Below are 19,830 nucleotides of genomic sequence, written 5' to 3'. Positions count from 1 at the left end.
CTTTTTTTAAAAAAAAATGTATTTATTTATTATAAAGATGAGGGGTACAATTCAGGGTTAGGTATGCAAACATTGATCATGCAGGTACCCCTGTTGATGAGGTATGCTCCTCCCCCCCAGCAGTTTCCCACAACTGCCAATCCCACCCCCCCTACAGTTTCCCATTACTGCTCATCGCTTTCTTATAGCATTATAATTGTTCAAGGCCACCTTATGAGTGAGAACATATGGAACTCATCAGTTTTCAGTTTATGCATTATAGTCACTTGAAAAATCACAAAGTTTGTCAAAATAAGTATTTGGGGTGTCTGTTGTCCTAAAGTCCTTGTCTATATTTGTTTGATGGTTGTCTGAGCATGTAACATGGACGTATGTTCATTTAATGCTAATATCTTCTTATGTGCCATATATATCAGATTTGCGTGTGTACCTGATTTAGATGTTGTTCTCTGGATATTTGCTAACTTCACAAGACTACCTCTTCCTGTGGCATGCTTTTCTAAAAAAAAAAAACATAATTATGGTAAAAAGCACATATCATAAAATGTGCCACCTTAGTCATTTAAAATGTATGTAGTGTTAAGTATTTTCACATCTTCTAATGCATAATTGTTGTTTGGACATGGGATTTAGTTATGATTTCATAACATTGTTGTCTTTTATGCATCATACTATATATTATAGTTTTCTCCTTCCATATCAAGGTCATTGCCGTCCATGGTTAGTGTGACAATTTGCCATGATAATTTGAACATAACCCATAGCTGCATACTAGAATAGTATAGGTGAACACACACTATGGAGCTCTCTGTTTCTGCAGCATGGCTGTCTTTTCTTCATTCAGGATTGTTACTCATGCATCGTGGTTATGTCTTATATTCCATAGATTATTTCTATAATTTGGATTTCATATCTTGTACCAAGTCTCTCTTTTCCTGTAGAAGAGTTGTTAATTCATGTATCATGATTATTTGAGCACTAACCCTTGTCACGTGATCATATAACATTAGGGTCTGCTGAAGCACTATGGATATTTGAACATATATCAAAGTTACTGCCCATAACATGGATGTTATTCATGCCCCAGAGTTGTTTGATCATGCACCATATTTTCTTACTCATCTGGTATGGTTTTCTGAACTGTATTGTTCCTGAACATTCCTGCAAAATGTCCATCAACTCTTTTATAGCTCAAGAACTATGGATGCCACAGGACATATATTGACCATGCAAATTATTGTTTAGTGAAACAAAAATGACCAACGTTTGGCAATTTCATATGGTGCAGCCTCATATGATTATTTCTGTCTCTGATGTGGTTGCTTCATCATGTCAGAAATCTAACTTCTCTGCTATCATAGCTTTTTTTTTCATGTACCTATACCAGGTTCATGAAGGTAGCCTAATATATGAGGGAGACCCCTAAAATTATAATTATCTTTTTGGAGAGTATGTCCCTTGTAGTACACTCGGAATTTGTTCCTCCAGATTAAACGGACAGCCCAAATTTTTATCTGGTTTTGAGATGGTTGCATCATGATTTGTGGAAGGAATAAACCAGTTGTGCAAACAGTGACTGGTTCTTCCACCATGATAACGTTCCTGCCCACACTGTGCTGAGTGTTCAGCAGTTTTGGACTAAAAGTAGCATGAACCCTGTGCCGCCCCACCTTCCCTATTCACCCAATCTTGCCCCAAGTGACTAATTTTTCTTTCCCTGGATGAAGAAAGTACTCAAAGAGAAATGTTTTGCCGATGTGGAAGAGGTGGAAAAAAATGGCAGAGGCACTAAAAGCCGTCAAAATTGACAATTTCAAAAACTGTTTTGAGCAGTGGAAAAAAGTCTCACTCGACAGGTGTATTGCATCAAATGGAGAGTACTTTGAAGGTGACTGAAGCTTAAACATGTAAGAATGTGTAGTTTTTTTAATAAATAAATTCCGAGTTTTGGGGGTCTCCTCATAGAACCCAGTGGCTGCTTTTAAGAGGGATGAATTTCAAAGGACTCTTGCTCTAAATCTTGTCAGCTAGAATAGCTCTTCAGTGTGTATCTGTTTTACATATTGTCTCTTGCATAAGCTTCTCTTGGGAAAAAAAAGTTTTATAAATCTCCACTTCCTCTGAAAATTAATCCACTGATATGACTGCAAGAGTATGGGTTGGGTAAGAGTTAGGTCTCCCTCAAGTTGTCAGTGTCTCAGATTCAGAGAAACTACATGGATTAGAAACAGAAAGTGTCACAATGACAGAATTTCCTTCTGTTTAATGATGAATAGTATTCCACTGTGTGTGTGTGTGTGTGTGTGTGTGTGTGTGTGTGTATGCATACATAACACATTTTCTTTATTGATGCATTTGTTGATGGATTCTTAGATTGATTCCATATTTTGACTATTGTGATTAATGATGCAATGAACATGGGAGTGCAGACATCTCCCAAACATGCAGATGGTACCCAAATTATGATGATTCAACTTATGATTTTTCAACTTTACAATTGGTTTATCAAAGTATTAAATGCATTTTGACTTATGATACTTTTTATTTACAATGGGTTTATGGGGCATAGCCCCATCGTAAGTCTAAGAGCATCTGTACTGATTTCATATCCTTTGACAATATATCCAGTAGGAGGATTGCTGGATCATATGGTAGTTCTATTTATAGTTTTGTAAAGAAACTCCATTCTGTTTTCTATAATAGCTGTAGTAATTTAGTGGAATACTATTCATCATTAAAAAGAAGGAAATCCTGTCATTTGTGGCAGTGGATGAATGTGGAGGACATTATGTGACATGAAATAAGCCAGGCACAACAAGACAAATATAGCATATCTCACATATATATAGAATGTAAAAAATTGAAGTCATAAAACTGGGGAGTATATAGTGGTAACAGGGTCTGGGAATGGGAAGAAGGTGATTAAGGAGAAGTTGGTCAAAGGACACAAAATTTCAGCTGGATAAGGAATGCATTAAAGAGATATATTATACAACAAGGTGACTAGAGTTAATCATAATGCATCGCATTTTTGAAAAATGCTAAGAAAATAGAATTTAAGTGCTCCTACCACATGTAATGATAAGTATGTAATGTATGTATTAATTAGCTCAATTTAGCCTTTTCACAATGTACACATTGTATACATATTTCAAAACAGCAAGCCATACATAATAAATATCTATAATTTATTTGTCAATGTAAGAAGTGGCTAAGATAATGAAACAAACAAACAAATATAGAATATCTGAAAAAAAAAAGAAGCAGAAAGTGAGTGTCACTTTACTGGCTGCTTTCTTACCTCATGTCCTAGGTAAACCTCTACCCATCCAGAGTTCATAAAACAGCCCTGCATATAGGGAACTCCAAATCACTAATTTTATCACCAGTATAATTTGCTGACTTCTTAGGGACTTCTGTGCCAAGAGGAAGGCTCCTATCTAAAGAAGTGGGGTTTATCCTTAATTATTTCTTGATAAGAAAATACTGCATTATTATTCAAGAGCGATGATTTTTCCCTATTTAACATTTTCTCAACCTGATTCAGAGGAAACAGTCTATCTACCTTAAGCCCTTTGATATTTTTGAAAATTGCTTAACTTTATCAAGATGAGAATCAGTCCCAAAAATGCTATAAAGAGACTCCAGGTCTTAATATACTAAGATATTATAATTCTCTACATTATTACACAGTTAACCAAGGAAAAGGCCTTTGTGACGCTGCCGACTAAATAGAGGATTAGAGGGCAATAAAGACATGAGAAACTAATTTAAGCTCTTGGATTATAAGAGGTAACTCAGGTTAAGGGAAGTTCTGTGCCTCACTTAGAGATGAAACTGCTACCTGGTTACTGACATAGAGCTGTTTGTACTATCCTGTGCATACTTTATTGAATGGGCTCTGGAATATTCAGGAGAAGGGTATATTAGAAGTGAATTGTGGTGACATTGATAAACTGGGGAAAACGGGCTATCAAATCAAGCATAAAGTAACCGGATACTAGGGAAATTACATGACTCTAATAGAGTTGAATGAAATATTTTTTAATCAATTTCTCCTCCCTCCCTTTGTTTTCTATCCCTCCCCTCTTCCCCTTTCTCTAAATTGTGAATCTCACAGGTCTCTCCAAGTTGATACCTAAGAAGATGATAATCACACAAATGAATAACTACTACGTGACCAGCCTTGGGCTTCTTTTCCTGATTAACATTTTCCCTGGAACCACTGGCCAAGGAGAAACAAGACGACAAGAACCTGGGGACTTTGTGAAGCAGGATATTGGCGGGTAAGAATCCCTAACTCTTGAAATGGAAGAAGACTGTGATAAATACTAACCTCAGAACAAAACTTCAGATTTTTTTCTCCTAGATGAACCCAAATACTCTGGTCTCTGATACTTATACATTACATTGTATTTGGAAAAATGCATCAGCTCAGACTCGAGGTGGAAAGAGATAATGAAAGGTCTTTTTTCTGGGGCTACGCCCTGGCCCATGCTTAAATTTTCTCTGTTAATATCTTATAAACTGTTCTCTCCAGCCTTTTGCTCTCAATTTTATCTCTTCTATCTTAGAACTTCAACCTGTCCCTTGACATTTAAACATGATCAAGAATCTCCTATCTTAAATGTTTAAACCTTTCTTCCAGATAGTGCCTGAAGTCTTTGCTCCCCTTCACAGCCATACTTATTGAGGAAATGCTATGCTTCATTGTCTCTGTGAGCTTCTCACAAAGATGAAACTGCTGCCTGGTTACTGACACAGAGCTGTTTATACTATCCTGTGCGTACTTCCTCTGCCTGCTACTATCTGAATTCCAACCCCATGATTGTAAGGCAACTCCTGTAACAAAGATGGCCCGTGTTGGTTCTGTTGCTAAAATGAACACTTGTCTGTCCTTATGATGTTCAATTTATTTAGTGGTATGCAGCAACATTTAATGTTGTTGACTTTTCCCTCCTAAACTTCTTTTTATTATGAAGTAAAAATAAATGCATATAGAAATATGCATAAAATCTAAATATATAGTTTAAAAATAATTCCCTCTTTGACTTCAGAGACACCACAATTCCTCAGTGCTTAGATGAGCTTCTCTAGAAGCAGGCAATGAAACAAAGATTCTTGAACAAATGACTTACTGAGAGGTCCTTCTTAGGAAAATCTTTTTTAAAAAGTAAGGGCAGCAAGATAGGGAAAGGGAAGAAGTAAAGCAAAGGTGTCACCTCAATATGACCCCATGAGGAGATACGGAGCATAAATGGGACAACAGGTCTGTCCTACTTTGAGGCAAAAGGCTCAGACTTTTGTACCCTCAACTCAGTCAGTCATTGCCTATGCGCCTTCTGGAGGAAGACATAGTCTCCCAGGTATTATAGAGCAAGGTGGCTCCCTTTAGCAGATAGTAACTCTCCAAGGTAACTAGAGAGTAGTTTTCCTGGTTTAGTAAAAGTAATCTGGGGATAGTACCAATAGTAAATATTAAAACTGGTCTTTTTTATACTTTTATGGTTATGCTTTCTATAATATTTTTCATAATATTACACAGCAATATCAAAGATCTTTGTGATACAAGGATTGTTTTTTGTCTTCTCTTCTTTTGTTCTTCTCTAAGATGTTGGAGTGAGTGTGTGTGTGTGTGTGTGTGTGTGTGTGTGTGTGCGTGTGTGTGTTCTAGACATTTTTCTCACCATACATACCCTCTGAATGATTCCATCCATGTCTATGACATTGTTACCTTATATACCTAAATGCCAATGACTCTCATCTCAGTTTCCATTCTTGACTTCTCTTGAGTATCAGACATATATCCAACTGTCTATTGGACATGACCACTTGGCTATGTCACAAACTCCTTAAACTAAGCATGTCCAACATAGTCTCATCATCTTCATATCCCTCCTCCACCCTAAAGAACAAACAAAACAAAACAAGCAACAGACAAATAAAACATATTCCTCTTCCCTTTTTTTTCCTGTTTCAGTCAATAGCACCACCGTGCACCCAGTTGCTCAAGCCAGAAACTTGGAATCATTTTTGCCAGACTGAATCAATCACCAAGACCTGTCATTTCTACCTCCCACATTTTTTGAATTCATTTACTTTTTTCTGACTTTCTTGCTACCACCCTAGTTTAATTCAGTGATCCAGTGCCACCTCCCACTTGGACCACTGTGATGTTCTTGACTTACTTTCTAAAATCTTGCTCCCATCCAAACTAACGTCCACTCTGAAGCCAGTGTTTCTTCTATAATATATGTTGAGTCATACGGATCCTACTTAGAGCCCTTTACTGGCTTCCTTTTGTTGCTATAATAAAGTCTAAACCCCTTAACATGATTTCATAAGGCAAATTATGACCCAGCCTCTACCCACTTTGTTAGCCTTATTTCTTAGTCTTTCTGTCATCATATGCTGTGTTCTTTAGCAATGTTGGACTTTTTTTAGACTTTAAAATCCCATCTCATCCAGGGAATATCATTACTAACAATGACCCCTTAGCCTTGCAATACTTCACTATTACCCAGGATATTTTATTCCTTAGTAGTGCCTTTTTTTTGTTTCACATTTGGCTATTGTCCCATATTCTTGGAAGCATGCAGCTTGAACTAAGACTTGTTCCTAATTACTTTTGCAGGGTTGATTGTCTTAATGTACTCTGAGTCTTTTCATCTCTATCTGCATTTTTATAGAAATCTCTGGGGCTGAAGCTGCAGAACTGGATTTGTATTTTCTTAAACTCTTGGCATATGAGACTCTTTTTGCTCTTTCTTCCAATGTGGAAAACCAAGCCAATTATGTTTTATTAACTCCGCCCGCATCTGATTTCATTGGGCCATGACAGATGTTCTAAATAAAATGGAGATTCTAAGTAAATGAACCTTACCTCCTTTAGTGTTAAAGCCTTTTTAAATTTTAACTCTGAGAATAAAGTTTTCTAACAATGTATTACATATTTTCTTATACTCATAAACAAAAATGTTGAATAGAATTGTCCCTTTTCTTGGTGAGTTTTGGTCATCATAAAGAACATTCCTTGCTTTTATGCTATAGATCGTACTTAGTATCCTAGAAGTATACTTTATTTTATGTATGGAATGCAAATAAACAATTTATTCTAAGTTAAAAAAGAAAAAAGAACATTCAAAACTGAGCATGTTGGCAAACACCTGTAGTCCCAGGAAGATCACTTGAGCCCAAGAGTTCAAGGCCAGCCTAGACAATATAGCAAGATCCTGTCTTTTTAAAAAAATCCTCATATTCATTCTATATCTTTTTTTTCTTTCTGTCTGTATCTTCAGTGTTAGTTGTTACCTCTCCTGTTTACAATGGTTTGCTTACATCCTGTTGAAGCTTAGAGAATCAGAAAACCAAGGCTTTTAGTAATTATCTTAAAGAGGAGGCCAAGAAGTTCTGTCTGAAAAAGCAGAGTGAAGTGCTTGGTTTTGATACAGAGGCATAATGACTGCATGTTTCTTGAAATGAAAACATTTTTTTGTTTACTTTCTCGCAAGTAGAATGCAATTTATACTTCCGAGGGATACGACTACTAAAAGCTTGCCTCCACTATTAGAGTTGTCAATCTATTAGTATGTCCTAGAAAAAAAAATCAATACAACTTTGAAATAAACGGTATATGCTGACATTTATTATAACTTAGCAGAATTGCTACTTCTTCTTGTTTGCTTGTTTCCATATTTTCTTAATTACATTTTTATGTGTTGAAAAATCCATTACTGCCTTATTTTATCCAACTATAGTGGTTTATTCTATTAAATAACATGGATTGGCTGCCCTAGCAGCTTCAGCAATCCACAGTGGTTTATTGACCAGTACTTTGTATAATGTGCTATATGCAATGTTTCTTAACATTTAGCATGTGTAAGCAAGAAAGCAGGCTTCACAGCTTAGAAGACTGTGGTTTAGTAGATCTGGAAATAATGCCTAACGAGCTGCATTTTATAAAATGTCCCAGTCATTCTGATGCAAGGTATCTTTGGTGTATACTTGACGATATAGTTCCTTTTTTTTTTCCTAAGAAACTTACAGTATAGTTAGGGATATGCGATTCTGGAACTTTAGAATAGTAGACATGGAAAAAACCTGTGAGAGCTTCTAACCTGATCCCTCATTTTGTACATGAAGAAGCTGAAGTTAAGAAAGGAAAGTGGGATTTCCTAGTACATTATAGTGAATTAATAGTATAGCTAGGTCCAGAACATTAGTCTCTGATTCCCAGATCTGAATTCTTGAGAAAAAGCTACAGAGAACAATTACAACTTCTTGTAATAAGTACATTTCTTATACTCCTGCTTCCTGGTCAAGTATTTTGACCATCAGCAAAGAGAACTATACACATGAACAATGTTAATCTTAACCATTATTAAACTTTCATTTTTCTGGGTTAAAGTGGCCAAATGTCAGCAATTTCATAATGGGTCAACAAATAAGTGTCTGTGTAACAAGTAAGTGCCAAATGAATCCTTTTTTCACTTCTGACTGCAATTTTTAAAGTCAAGCTCCCAATGAATACATATCGGACATTTCAGTTAAGATTGAAGAGGGTAGATTTTTAAAGAGAGTAATCATAAAGTTATAACCTACGTGGAGGGAAACCACAAGGAATAGAGCAGGAACCTAAAACCAGCAGCACGCACGTCATATAGAACAGGGTTTAAGAGGTGCAGAGATTTTTAGTGGAGGAAATAGCCATTTTGAAGAGATTTCAAAAGTTCAGAACCAGAGAATTACATGCCTAGACTTCTTCTTCCTCTAATCTTTAGTTGAGATGACCAAATTCAAGTTGAAGCCAGAGGCCAACGGAGCCTGTCGATATAGTTTATACATGTCAACTTTCAGGAAAGAGAACCGGTGGAGAAGAGTGGACAATATATCTAAAAGGGCAAATGAAGGATATTGCAGACAAAACGTCATATTTACAGAGTATAGGCCATGATTTTGGAGGAATGTAGCACTATATTAACACTTTCTCTGCATCGATATTATATGGTGGTGGCAGTGATGACAGCTGACACTATGAACTGAAGAGATGATGGGAAGTTGCTTGTTTCCGTTTCACATCTACCGCCAGACTTGGTGCCACTGTGCCAAAGTGTCAGTCCATGTAAGTGTCTGTATTCATCTTGAAAAGTATTTGCTCGATCCTCTTAATCTCACAATGAACTGGCATTTGTGGCCACATATGTATTTACTGTGACTTGGAATATAAGTATGAGAAATCCACTCCCTTCCATTTGCATGCAATCTTTATTGTAAAATGACTTCATCAATATTCTTCGCATTAGATCATCAAATCTTAAATTTTCAGAACCAGATGTGAGACCGGAGAGGCTATCAGTTCCTAGACTCCTATTCTGGGCAAGAATTCCTTCTGCATTTTGCTTGATGATTCTACTAGTAGTACTTTTAATTCTGGTAGTGATAAGCTGCATTATTACCACAGGGCATAGCTCCAGGGGTTAGAAAGTGCTCTCTATTTTGAGCTGAAGCCCACCTTCCACTGACACCTCCCAATTAAAATGCCCTATGACATTTGCCTCCTTTTCCACGTGGCAGCTCTCAGATATATTCCATGCTTTCTTGTCTGGAGGCTAACTCTTTCTTTCAACTATTCTACTGACATAATATGGTTTTCCAGACATTGCTTCAAATTGGACACTTTCTTTTGTTCTCTAATTAAATTGTTTTTGAAATATAATTGAAGGCTTCATACTTATTTATCGTTTTTATGTTTCATCGTGTTAGTTTAAAATTTATATTCATATAGTTCTTACTATGTTCCAAGCACGATTCCAAAGTGCTTTATATATGTTGCTTCATATAATCCTTGTAACAGACCTACTAGCTAGGTGATGCTGCTATTCCTGTTTTTCAGATAAAATATGGAGACACAAAGAGGTCAAGTAAGTTGCCGAACGTTACACAACCAGGAAACAGCAGAGTTTAGACTGAAACCCAGAGAGTCTGGTTCCAGAGTCCATGCTCTTAACCACTACAGTGTATGGTTTTTCATGAGTTTGTTCATTTTTGAGTCAGAATTAGGCACATTTACATTTACTTTAACTACATGAACGTTAACTTATACATAGCAATCTCTCAATCTCTGAATACTTAATATCTCAGCCACATGGCTGGATGGGCTGTATTAAGATGAGACAGGTGCAGTTTTCTTATAGGACCTGGAAGAATAAGAAATATCATTTTATCCTACTATTTTCCCTTTTGAGGTCAAAGTGTAGCATTTGTGACACAAGACAGGGATGGACATTTGAGGCCAGGATCAAGTATACTTTGTAAGGGATATTGTGGCTTCCTATGGCACCATACCAGGAGACAAGGTTATCTCAGTGCTGCTCATACTAAATCTGATCACTTGGTTAAGGTAATGACTGTTTGACTCTCCAATGTAAGGAGATTAACCACCAGGATTGATTGAAAGGCTCTGAGCTGGTTGCCAGCTCATTGCTTTAATCATGGCTGTGGGTGTAGGGTGAAAAGCAAATAATAGTGAAAAAGAAATATTCTTAGTACTGTAGTTTTCCCATCTTTTGTTTCAAAATTCTTTTCTCTCCATAAACCGTGTTACAAATGGTTCTCAGACTGGCCTGTGAAAGTCCACTTAACCAGAAATAGTACCCAGGCATTGGCACTGTGGTTACAATCGTTCAGATAAATGATGAGAAATAGATTTGCATAGTCTTACCTGAAAAACTAGCTACCCTTATGACATTGTTTCAAAGGAAGAACGTATCCTTACTTCTCTACAAACATTGGATCAGGACACATTTTAGTTGGGGTATGTCTGCTTATTTCATATGAAATCATGTATTTAATCATATCTCTTGTTATGTCATCATGCACAACATATACTAGTTAAATCTTCCTGTGCATTTTTGGGAAGCAGTGACTTTCAGTTACCAAGAAGGCATGAAAGACTTGATCTTTATTTTTCTTTAATTCAGCAAATAAACTTAGTGTGAACAGGTGGGGCACATGTTGGGTGGGTGTGCCTCAAGTCAGTACTTGCTAGTTTTATTACCAGTCTATAGAAGCTATTTTAGAAAAGAACAGCTGCGGTTTTGAGATAGATTGGGTATATTTTAACCAAAAAAACCCAGATTTTATTTGTTTTTTTCTTCAAGCAGCTTCTGTAAAGATGTTAGAATGTGTGCTATTAAATTCCAGGGGGTTTTGATTTCCTCCCCAGTATATCACTGGCATCCCTAGTGCTGAAACTTTAGCTGGACATTTCCACTATGGAAAAGATTGACTCGATAAATGAAAACATGGGGAATATTGGGAAATGGTGAGTAATTAGATTTGGCTGTGATTTCTGGTCAGAAAGAGAAGTAGTAGAATTTGCAGCTGTAAAAGTATATTGAGAACAGATTGCAGAAGGCCATGAATGTCAGGCTGAGGAGTTAAAATTTTATTTGGTAAGCTGTGAAGAATTATGGAAGGTTTGTAAGCTGCGCACAGACATGATCCGTTCTGTAAGTTGGAATTTTCATTATTTAAAAAAATCTGTTCTCCCCTAGGAGATATGCAGTACAGAAAAAAAAGTTACCCTTTTAATGAAGTATATTTTTCTTCTCTTTGAGTTGTTTGTTGTGTGAACTGAATCTACACCCCTCCTGCTCCCCCCAACATAACACACCAGGGTCCTCAATGACATTATTGAACTCATGTTTTTACTGCTAACATCCTGTACTTAATCTCTAGTTGGTCAGTGAACTTGACTTTGTTCAATAGCCCAAAAGTGCATGTCTTTCAATGTTTTTTGAAATTACATTTTCGGAAATTTAGGGGTAAATTAATGAACAATCTTAATTTACAAAACGATTTTGTATGTATTATCTATTTATTTCTGTTTACAAATGCTTTCTAAGGTAGAAAATTATTATCCCCATCTTACATGTATGGAAATACAGACATACCTTGATTGATCGTGCTTCACTTGATTGTGCTTTGAGGATGCTATTTATTTTTCTTTTTTAACACATAGAAGGTTTGTGGCACAAGCTATTGGTGCCATTTTTCTATCAGCATGTGTTTTTGTGTCACATTTTTGTAATTCTTGAAATATTTCAGACTTTTTCATTATTCTATCTATTATGGTGATCTATGACTAGTGATTTTTGATCTTACTATCATAATTCTTTTGGAGTGCCATGAACTATGCCTATCTAAGACAATGGACTTAATCAGTAAATTTTGTGTGTGTTCTAACTACTTCACCAATTGGTCATTCTCCTATCTCCTTCCCCCTCCTCAGGTCTCCCTATTTCCTGAAGCACAGCAATATTAAAATTAGACCAGTTAATAACCCTACAATGGCCTCTCAGCATTGAAGTAAAAGAAAGGGCCGCACGTCTCTTGCTTTAAGTCAAAAGCTAGAAATGATTAAGCACAGTGAAGAAGGCATGCTGAAAGCAAAGATAAACTGAAAGCTACGCCTCTCACACTAGTTAGCTAAGTTGTGAATGCAAAGGAAAAGTTCATGAAGGAAATTACAAGTGCTACTGCAGTGAACACATGAATGGTAAGAAAGCGAAACAGCCTTATGACTGATATGGGGAAACTTTGAGTGGTCTAGATAAAAGATCAAGCCAGTCACAACATTCCCTTAAGCCAAAACCTAATTAGCTAGGGCAAGGCTGTATTTCTCTTCAATTTTGCGATGGCTGAGAGAGGCGAGGAAGCTGCAGGAGAAAAGCTGGAAGCTAGCAGGGCTTGGTTCATGAGGTTTAAGGAAAGAAGCCGTCTCCAGAACATAAAAGTGCACATGAACTGATGGAGAAGCTGCAGCAACTCTAAGATCATTGATGAAGGTAGCTATGCTAAACAACAGATTTTAAAAGTAGACAAAGCAGCCTTCTATTGGAAAAAGATGCCATCTAGGACTTTCTTAGCAAGAAAGGTGAAATCAATGTCTGGCTGCAAAGCATCAAAAAACTCTTGTGTTAGGTGCTAATGCAGCTGGTGGCTTTACATCCAAGCCAATGTTCATTTACCATTCTGAAAATTCTAGGACTCTTAAAACTATGCTAAATCTACCTTGTCTGTGCCCTAGAATTAGAGTGACAAAGCCTAGATGACAGTGCATCTAGTGTACGGCATGGTTTACGGAATGTTTCAGGCTCACTGTTTAGACCTACTTCTTAAAAAACAAATATTCCTTTCAAAATATTATTGGTCAGTGACAATGCACTTGGTTACCCAAGAGCTCTGATGGAGATGCACCAGGAGATTAATGTCTAGAGGTCAGACTTCACCACGATCCATAGGACTGCCAGGACCCAGGACCCGCACGCACACGCAGATGCTTGAGCCACAGAAGCTGGGAAGAGTGTGCCATGGGAGAGGCTCTGTGCTGTGAGCACTTCACGTGTCCTGCTATCTCAGCGACACTTAGCATGCTGAGTCCCTGCTCCACTGATGACCTCAACACCTCAAAGTCATCCAGGTGGGTTGAAATCAACTTCTTTCACACTCCTGTTAACGTTGACATTTTAACCTCCTCCCATGAATTGACAAATATTTTTTAATGGCATCTAGAATAGTGAATCCTTCCCAAATGGTTTTCGATTTACACAGCATCCATTCTGCAGTCTTTGAATCCAGGAGTAATTTTGACTTTCAAGACTTATTATTTTAAAAACACATTTTGAACAGCTATAGCTGCCACAGATATTGATTCTTCTAATGGATCTGGCCAAAATAAATCGAAAACCTTTTGGGGAGGATTCACTATTCTAGATGTCGTTAAAAATATTTGTAATTCATGGGAGGAGGTTAAAATGTCAACATTAACAGGAGTATGAAAGAAGTTGATTTCAACCCTCCTGGATGACTTAGAGGGGCTGAGGTCGTCAGTGGAGGAAGTAGCTGCAGAAGTAGTGGAAATGGCAAAAAACAACAACAACAACAAAACAAAACAAAAAAACTAGAATTAGAAGTAGAGCCTGAAGTTGTGACTGATTTGCTGCAATTCAGCAATTCATGAACAAATTTGAACAGATGAGGAGTTCCTTCTTCTAAATGAGCAGAGAAAGTGGTTTCTTGAGATGGAATCTATCTATTGCATCTACTTCATCTACTCCTGGAGAAGATGCTATGAGCATTGAAATAACAACAAAGAATTCAGAATATTACATATACTTAGTTGAAAAGGAGCGGCAGGGTTTGAGAAAATTGATCTCAATTTTGAAAGAAGCTCTACTGTGGAGAAAATGCTATCAAACAGCTTTGCATACTACAGAGAAATCTTTCATGAGAGGAAGTCAATCGATGCAGAACACTTCATCGTTGTCTTGCAAGAAATTGCCATAGCCGGAGTGAGGGGCACACCTGGTCAACAAGGGTACTTGCATAATGACCATTTGTTTACCTAACCCTGAATTGTACCCCACATCTTTAAAATAAAAAAAAAGAAGTTGGCCACAGCTACACCTACTTTCAGCAACCATCACCCTAATCAATCAATAGCCTTCAACATCAAGGCAAGACCCTCTACCAGCAGGAAGATTATGACTCATTGTAGGATCAGATGATCATTAGCAATTTTTAACAATGAAGTATTTTAAATTAAGTGCATACTTTTTAGAGACATAATGCAATTAAACATTTTGGCTACTTTATAGTGTAAACATGACTTTGATGACTGTGTGGCATTGAACAATTTCTGTCTTATTGGTGATGATGTCTTAGGTATCCCATGTATAAAATGAGGGGAAATAATTATGTAATCTCTAAGGTCCTCCATAATTCTGACATGATTCTTTGTTTTCCCCCCATAATATCTTTGGATAGGCATAAACTATAGCATCTCTTTGAAGTTTAGTTATTGAAGAAGAGAGAGCTCTAACTGAGTTTCTAGGTTAAACCAACTTCCTATTTCCCATGCAATAATTTAGTGTACATCCAAAAAAAATTATTGGTAATCTAGTGAAAAGTTGTAGAAAAGTCTATTGAAAATATTTTTGGGGTGATATTTAGCACTGATGTTTACTTAAAAGTTTTAAGGTTATTGATGAAGAATACTGCTAATATATTGACAGTTAGCAGAGGATGAAAATGCATTCTCATAGACGTTAGCCTTTCAGTAAAAGAGGTTGCACAGTGTATTGGCATTATATTCAGGAATTTTGAATCAAAATGTTAGCTTTCCTATGAACTCTCAGGGTGATTAAAATTTATATTCAGGGACTTTAGTATCCCAGCTATAAATCCATCTGGAATAGGTAATCTCTGAAGCCCCTTACAGTTTGTCAATGATTCTATGAGGATTCTCCTTTCTATAGCCTTCTAGTAATCCAAGAAGTGGTTTTTCATTCAATTTATGGATCTATTTAACAGAAATTGACTTAGGCTAACCAGGGTTAAGATCTTCCACAGTGACAGTTAAGGGATAATGAGAAAGAGGGTTACATAATATCAGTTGAGCTACCGCAGTCTTTTCCTTCCCAGCCCAAGTCCGGTGGACCCAAAATATTGGTGTAATAAACCAAAGATGGGCTGTCACCTGACATGTCTGTGTTTATCTCTCCAGCATACTGATGTCAGCACTACAGTTCCCTTCTTTCTTGCCTCTTCCTGGAGAGGAATTTGTATCACTTCTTCTGATCAGTTCACTAAACTAGTCAGTCATCTCTATCTACCCTTGACTAGGTTCCAGTGCCATCTGGCTTAAACTTTCCTGGTGGCTTTAGTCTGATAAGGGTGTCAATCTTTTTGCTGCTAATATTTATATTTGAATAATGCCATTTCAGTGCACATATTACTATCCTTAAAAAGAGAAACAAATGTTGATTACTTCTAGATATAAAGCATTAGGCCTGAAAAATTTAATATACTATTTAATATTAGTATAACATATCTATGAAGTTATTTTAATTTTAAAGATCCCAAGGCTAATATGAGAGGCATTATATGACTTTCCTAAGTTTGCACAACTAATGAATTCCCATGCAGACTCATCCTAGTGCCCTTTCTCCATGTGTATCTGTTTTATAATTCGATTGCCTCAGCAGCCCTATACGTTTAGCAGGAGAATGGTTGCTTGCCTTGTTTTATTTATTTTGGTTTCTGCTCCATCGCAATACCTAGCAGAGTAATAAGCATATAGATATACTCAGTAAAACGCACTGAATGGGTAAGTTAATTCAATTGGGTTTATAAATTAAGGAATTTGCAGTCCAAAATGACTTTTCCAAGGTTACCAGTTAGAATGGCAGTTTAAAGTGAGAACTGTTCAGTTCAGACGTTTCTACTATTCTGTAGATCTTTCTCACGGTCTTTTCAGAACAGGAGCCTTGCTCACTACTAAGGATAAATGTTGGTGAGGAGACATATTGCATTGTTTCTTAAGACGTTTTCTTTACTGGTATCTGGTATCTTGTGGCTTATATAGCTCTGATTAACTGGATGCTAGAGATAGTTATTATATATTTATTAATGTCAACATTCTGTGTTCAAGTTAAGAAAAATGAAAACTGAGATCCATAGTACTGTAACTTGCTTAAAGTTTCCCCCTGACTCACAATTACGGGTGACACTAGGACCGAAAATGTCTAGCTCCTGGTTCATTGCTTGATTCTACACCATGTTTCTTGATCCTTGGCAATGGCCATATCTTTCACTATGTCCCTCTTTTCCTTTACCTACACTGGATCTTTCTTTATTTTTAGTCCTATTAAGTCACACCAAGCTTCTTCTCAAAGTAGGAGTCACAGCGTCTGGGTCTGGTTAGGTAGTTAATAAAGTGCATAGTCTTCAGAAAGGCTTGCAGAAAGCATGCACACTGGAGAAGCAGGAGGTAGCTGAGAGACCCTAAAAAATAAGAAAAGTTGAGAGGGTGTAGCGAAAAGGGAACACTTCTACACTGTTGGTGGGAGTGTAAACTAGTGCAACCTCTGTGGAAAGCAGTGTGGCGATTCCTAAAAGCTCTAAATATCAACCTCCCATAGGAACCCACAATCCCCCTACTGGGAATATATCCTGAAGAACTCAAATCACTCTATAAAAAAGATACCTGCACACGTATGTTTATCGCAGCATTGTTCACAATAGCAAGAACCTGGAAGCAACCATGCTGTCCATCAAAAGAGGACTGGACTAAAAAAATGTGGTACATATACACGATGGAATACTACGCAGCCATAAAAAAGAACAAAATCATGAATTTTGCAGCAACCTGGATGGAACTAGAGTCTATAATATTGAGTGACTTCTCACAGAAACAAAGATCTGAGTATCACATGTTCTCACTCATACAGTGGACCTTGAACATCCAATGTAATACTATAAGAAAATGACTGACAGTAGTGGGAAACTATGGGGGGGTAGGGAGATGGAATTAACGGTAATAAATATCTGTCTGGGGATGGAGAAACACCTCTTATCAACAAGGGTGCCTGAACGAAGCGTATTTGTATACCTAACCCTTAACTGTACCCCACAATATCATCATAAAAAATATTGATTATATAAAAAAATAAGAAAAGTTTGATTGTAGCTTCATCTCTGCCTCTCGCTAGCAGAATGAATGTGGGAAAATTTGGTTTCTTCTATGAGCTTGTTCCCATGTATAACATGAAAGAAATCAGTGAGTCTCTAGAGAGTCTTAAAGTCTGGTGGCTTTAGTGTTCAATGGACTAGCACTGCTTGGTTGCCCTATCTCCACAGGATGGAGGATGGGGCAGACTAGATGCAATTCAAGGGTCTATCTGACTCTGTTGTCCTGTAACCTTATGTTTGTCTGGGCTAGACGAGAGGCACATTCTCACTGACGACATTACCCTTCTTTATTTCGAGGCTGTACATTCACTCAACAAAATTTTATGAATCAACGGTATGTAAGGTACTGTTCCTAGAGACATTCTGTCCAGAATTTCTGCTTGTGTCTCTCAACTGCTGGGATGGGGATGGTACATATGCTTGGTAAAGCTCATGCCAGTGATGGAATAAAAGCTCAAGTCTTGACCACTGTCTCCTATACAGATAATCATTGTGACAAATAGAAAGTGCTTGCTGTTTTGGTTAAGTTATAGGGCTATGTAATTGGCCAGTTTACTGATTGAAATCTTCTTGGTTTAAAACATTAATGTTTACACATGTATTTATTTTCCTAAAAAACATTATTTTCCTTCTCTTTTTGTTACATGGCCTCAGACTCTCTCCTAAGCATGCTCCAGATATTCCTGATGACAGCACTGACAACATCACTATCTTCACCAGAATCTTGGATCGTCTTCTGGATGGCTATGACAACAGGCTGCGACCTGGGCTTGGAGGTTAGTTATTATTTTAAGATTCTCTTCTTGACCAGTGTAATCTAAAAACAGTTATAAGCTGCATTCAGTAGTCTGTTGACCAATGAGTTTAATGTAAAGCTGAGTTTCTTCCCTATGAGCACTAGAAATTAGTTATTATCCTTCATTTCAGTGAGTGACTTCTCTGGTCTGGTTTTGGAAAATTCTGGATTTCACTTAGGAAAATGGATCTGAATTATTACACAGATGGTCCCTAATTTAAGATGATTTGACTTATGATCTTTTAAGTTTATGACATAGCCTGATGCATTTCAACTTACAATATTTTCAGCTTATGACAGACCTTTTGGGATGTAATCCCATCATAAGTCAAGGAACATCTATACCTCCAAATTAGACAATGTTGATTTCTAGTAACAGACTATCATTCCCTGCCTGGATAACGGGTATGGCCCAAAGACAACTGGGAAACGTGCCTTTGTTCCCCAAACCCTGAGCATACATCAGCCTGGCGCTCCAAAGAAAAGCAATCTATTGGCTAGATGAAATCTTAGTTGGCCATCAGTTTAGCATAATCAGTAATATGATAACAATAAAATAAAGGCATTGTAATATATCATGGGCATAACGAGTGTGCAAGTGTGTGTGTGTATACTTTTTTCCTGAACTTGAAAATTAGTTGTAGATATCATGTCTTTTTGTCACTGACTACTTTAGTATGAATTTCCTTAAAACAAAGAAATTATTTTGTATGTCCATGTAAAAAACCTGCACATGTAACCCTGAATCTGAAATAAAATTTAAAAAAAACTATAATAACAAATTTTTAAAATGTAAGCTCATATACTATTTTCTAATTTGCAATCCATATTCGAATATCGCCAATTATTCCAAAAGTGTCCTTTATAGCAGTTTTCCTTGATTTAGGATTCAATCCAGGATTAGGCATTGCATTTATTGTCATGTTTCTTTAGCCTATACTCAGCATTTCTTTGTCTTTCATGATGTTGATTAGGTCTTCCTTATTCATTTTGGAAGTAACACCGCAGGAATTAATTGTGTCTTTCTCAGCACATACTCAGGAAGGGATATGGTGTCTGTTTGCCTTGCTGTTGGTAATGTTAATTTAAATCCTCACCAAGCTACTTCACTCTAAAATGACTATTTTTTTCAGGTATAATTAATAAGTAATTTGTGCAAAGATACTCTGAGACTGTTCTATTCCTCTTCCAACTTGCGCTCAATAGTTTTAGAAACTATTGATTATTCTTTCATGAATAATAACAATTATGACTGCAAAACTGTGATTTTCTAAATCTATTATTCTTCTACATTTATTAGATGGTATTCTCTTGTAAGAAAAAAATCATTCTTTTTAATTAGCTAATGTCAGTATGAATGGATTATTATTTTATTCAATGGATTATAATTTATTAATACAATTATCCATTTTGATGAATATTTTTGGTCATAATTTTCCATATTTGACTGCTGGGAGCCTACTCAATTTGGCTTTCTTTTTTCCCTTTTGACATGTTCT

General features: G+C 36.7%; 1 protein-coding gene across 1 annotated transcript in view; it reads left to right on the top strand.

Moving 5' to 3' along the window:
* Nucleotides 1-18,347, top strand: part of LOC103250334 (gamma-aminobutyric acid receptor subunit alpha-3-like) — a 104,036-nt gene extending 85,689 nt beyond the window's left edge. The window contains exons 2-3 of the mRNA XM_008048917.2: nucleotides 4,121-4,286; nucleotides 18,190-18,347. Coding sequence (XP_008047108.1) covers nucleotides 4,147-4,286; nucleotides 18,190-18,316 — 267 coding nt within the window. The 5' untranslated portion in view covers nucleotides 4,121-4,146 and the 3' untranslated portion in view covers nucleotides 18,317-18,347. The remainder of the gene's footprint in view (nucleotides 1-4,120; nucleotides 4,287-18,189) is intronic.
* The last annotated feature ends 1,483 nt before the right edge of the window (nucleotides 18,348-19,830 follow it).

The sequence above is a fragment of the Carlito syrichta genome, unplaced genomic scaffold (genome assembly GCF_000164805.1).
Source record: "Carlito syrichta isolate Samal-C Ts95f unplaced genomic scaffold, Tarsius_syrichta-2.0.1 Scaffold128226, whole genome shotgun sequence".
In the NCBI taxonomy this organism is placed as follows: domain Eukaryota; kingdom Metazoa; phylum Chordata; class Mammalia; order Primates; family Tarsiidae; genus Carlito; species Carlito syrichta.
This window is presented reverse-complemented; position numbering and strand designations above follow the sequence as displayed.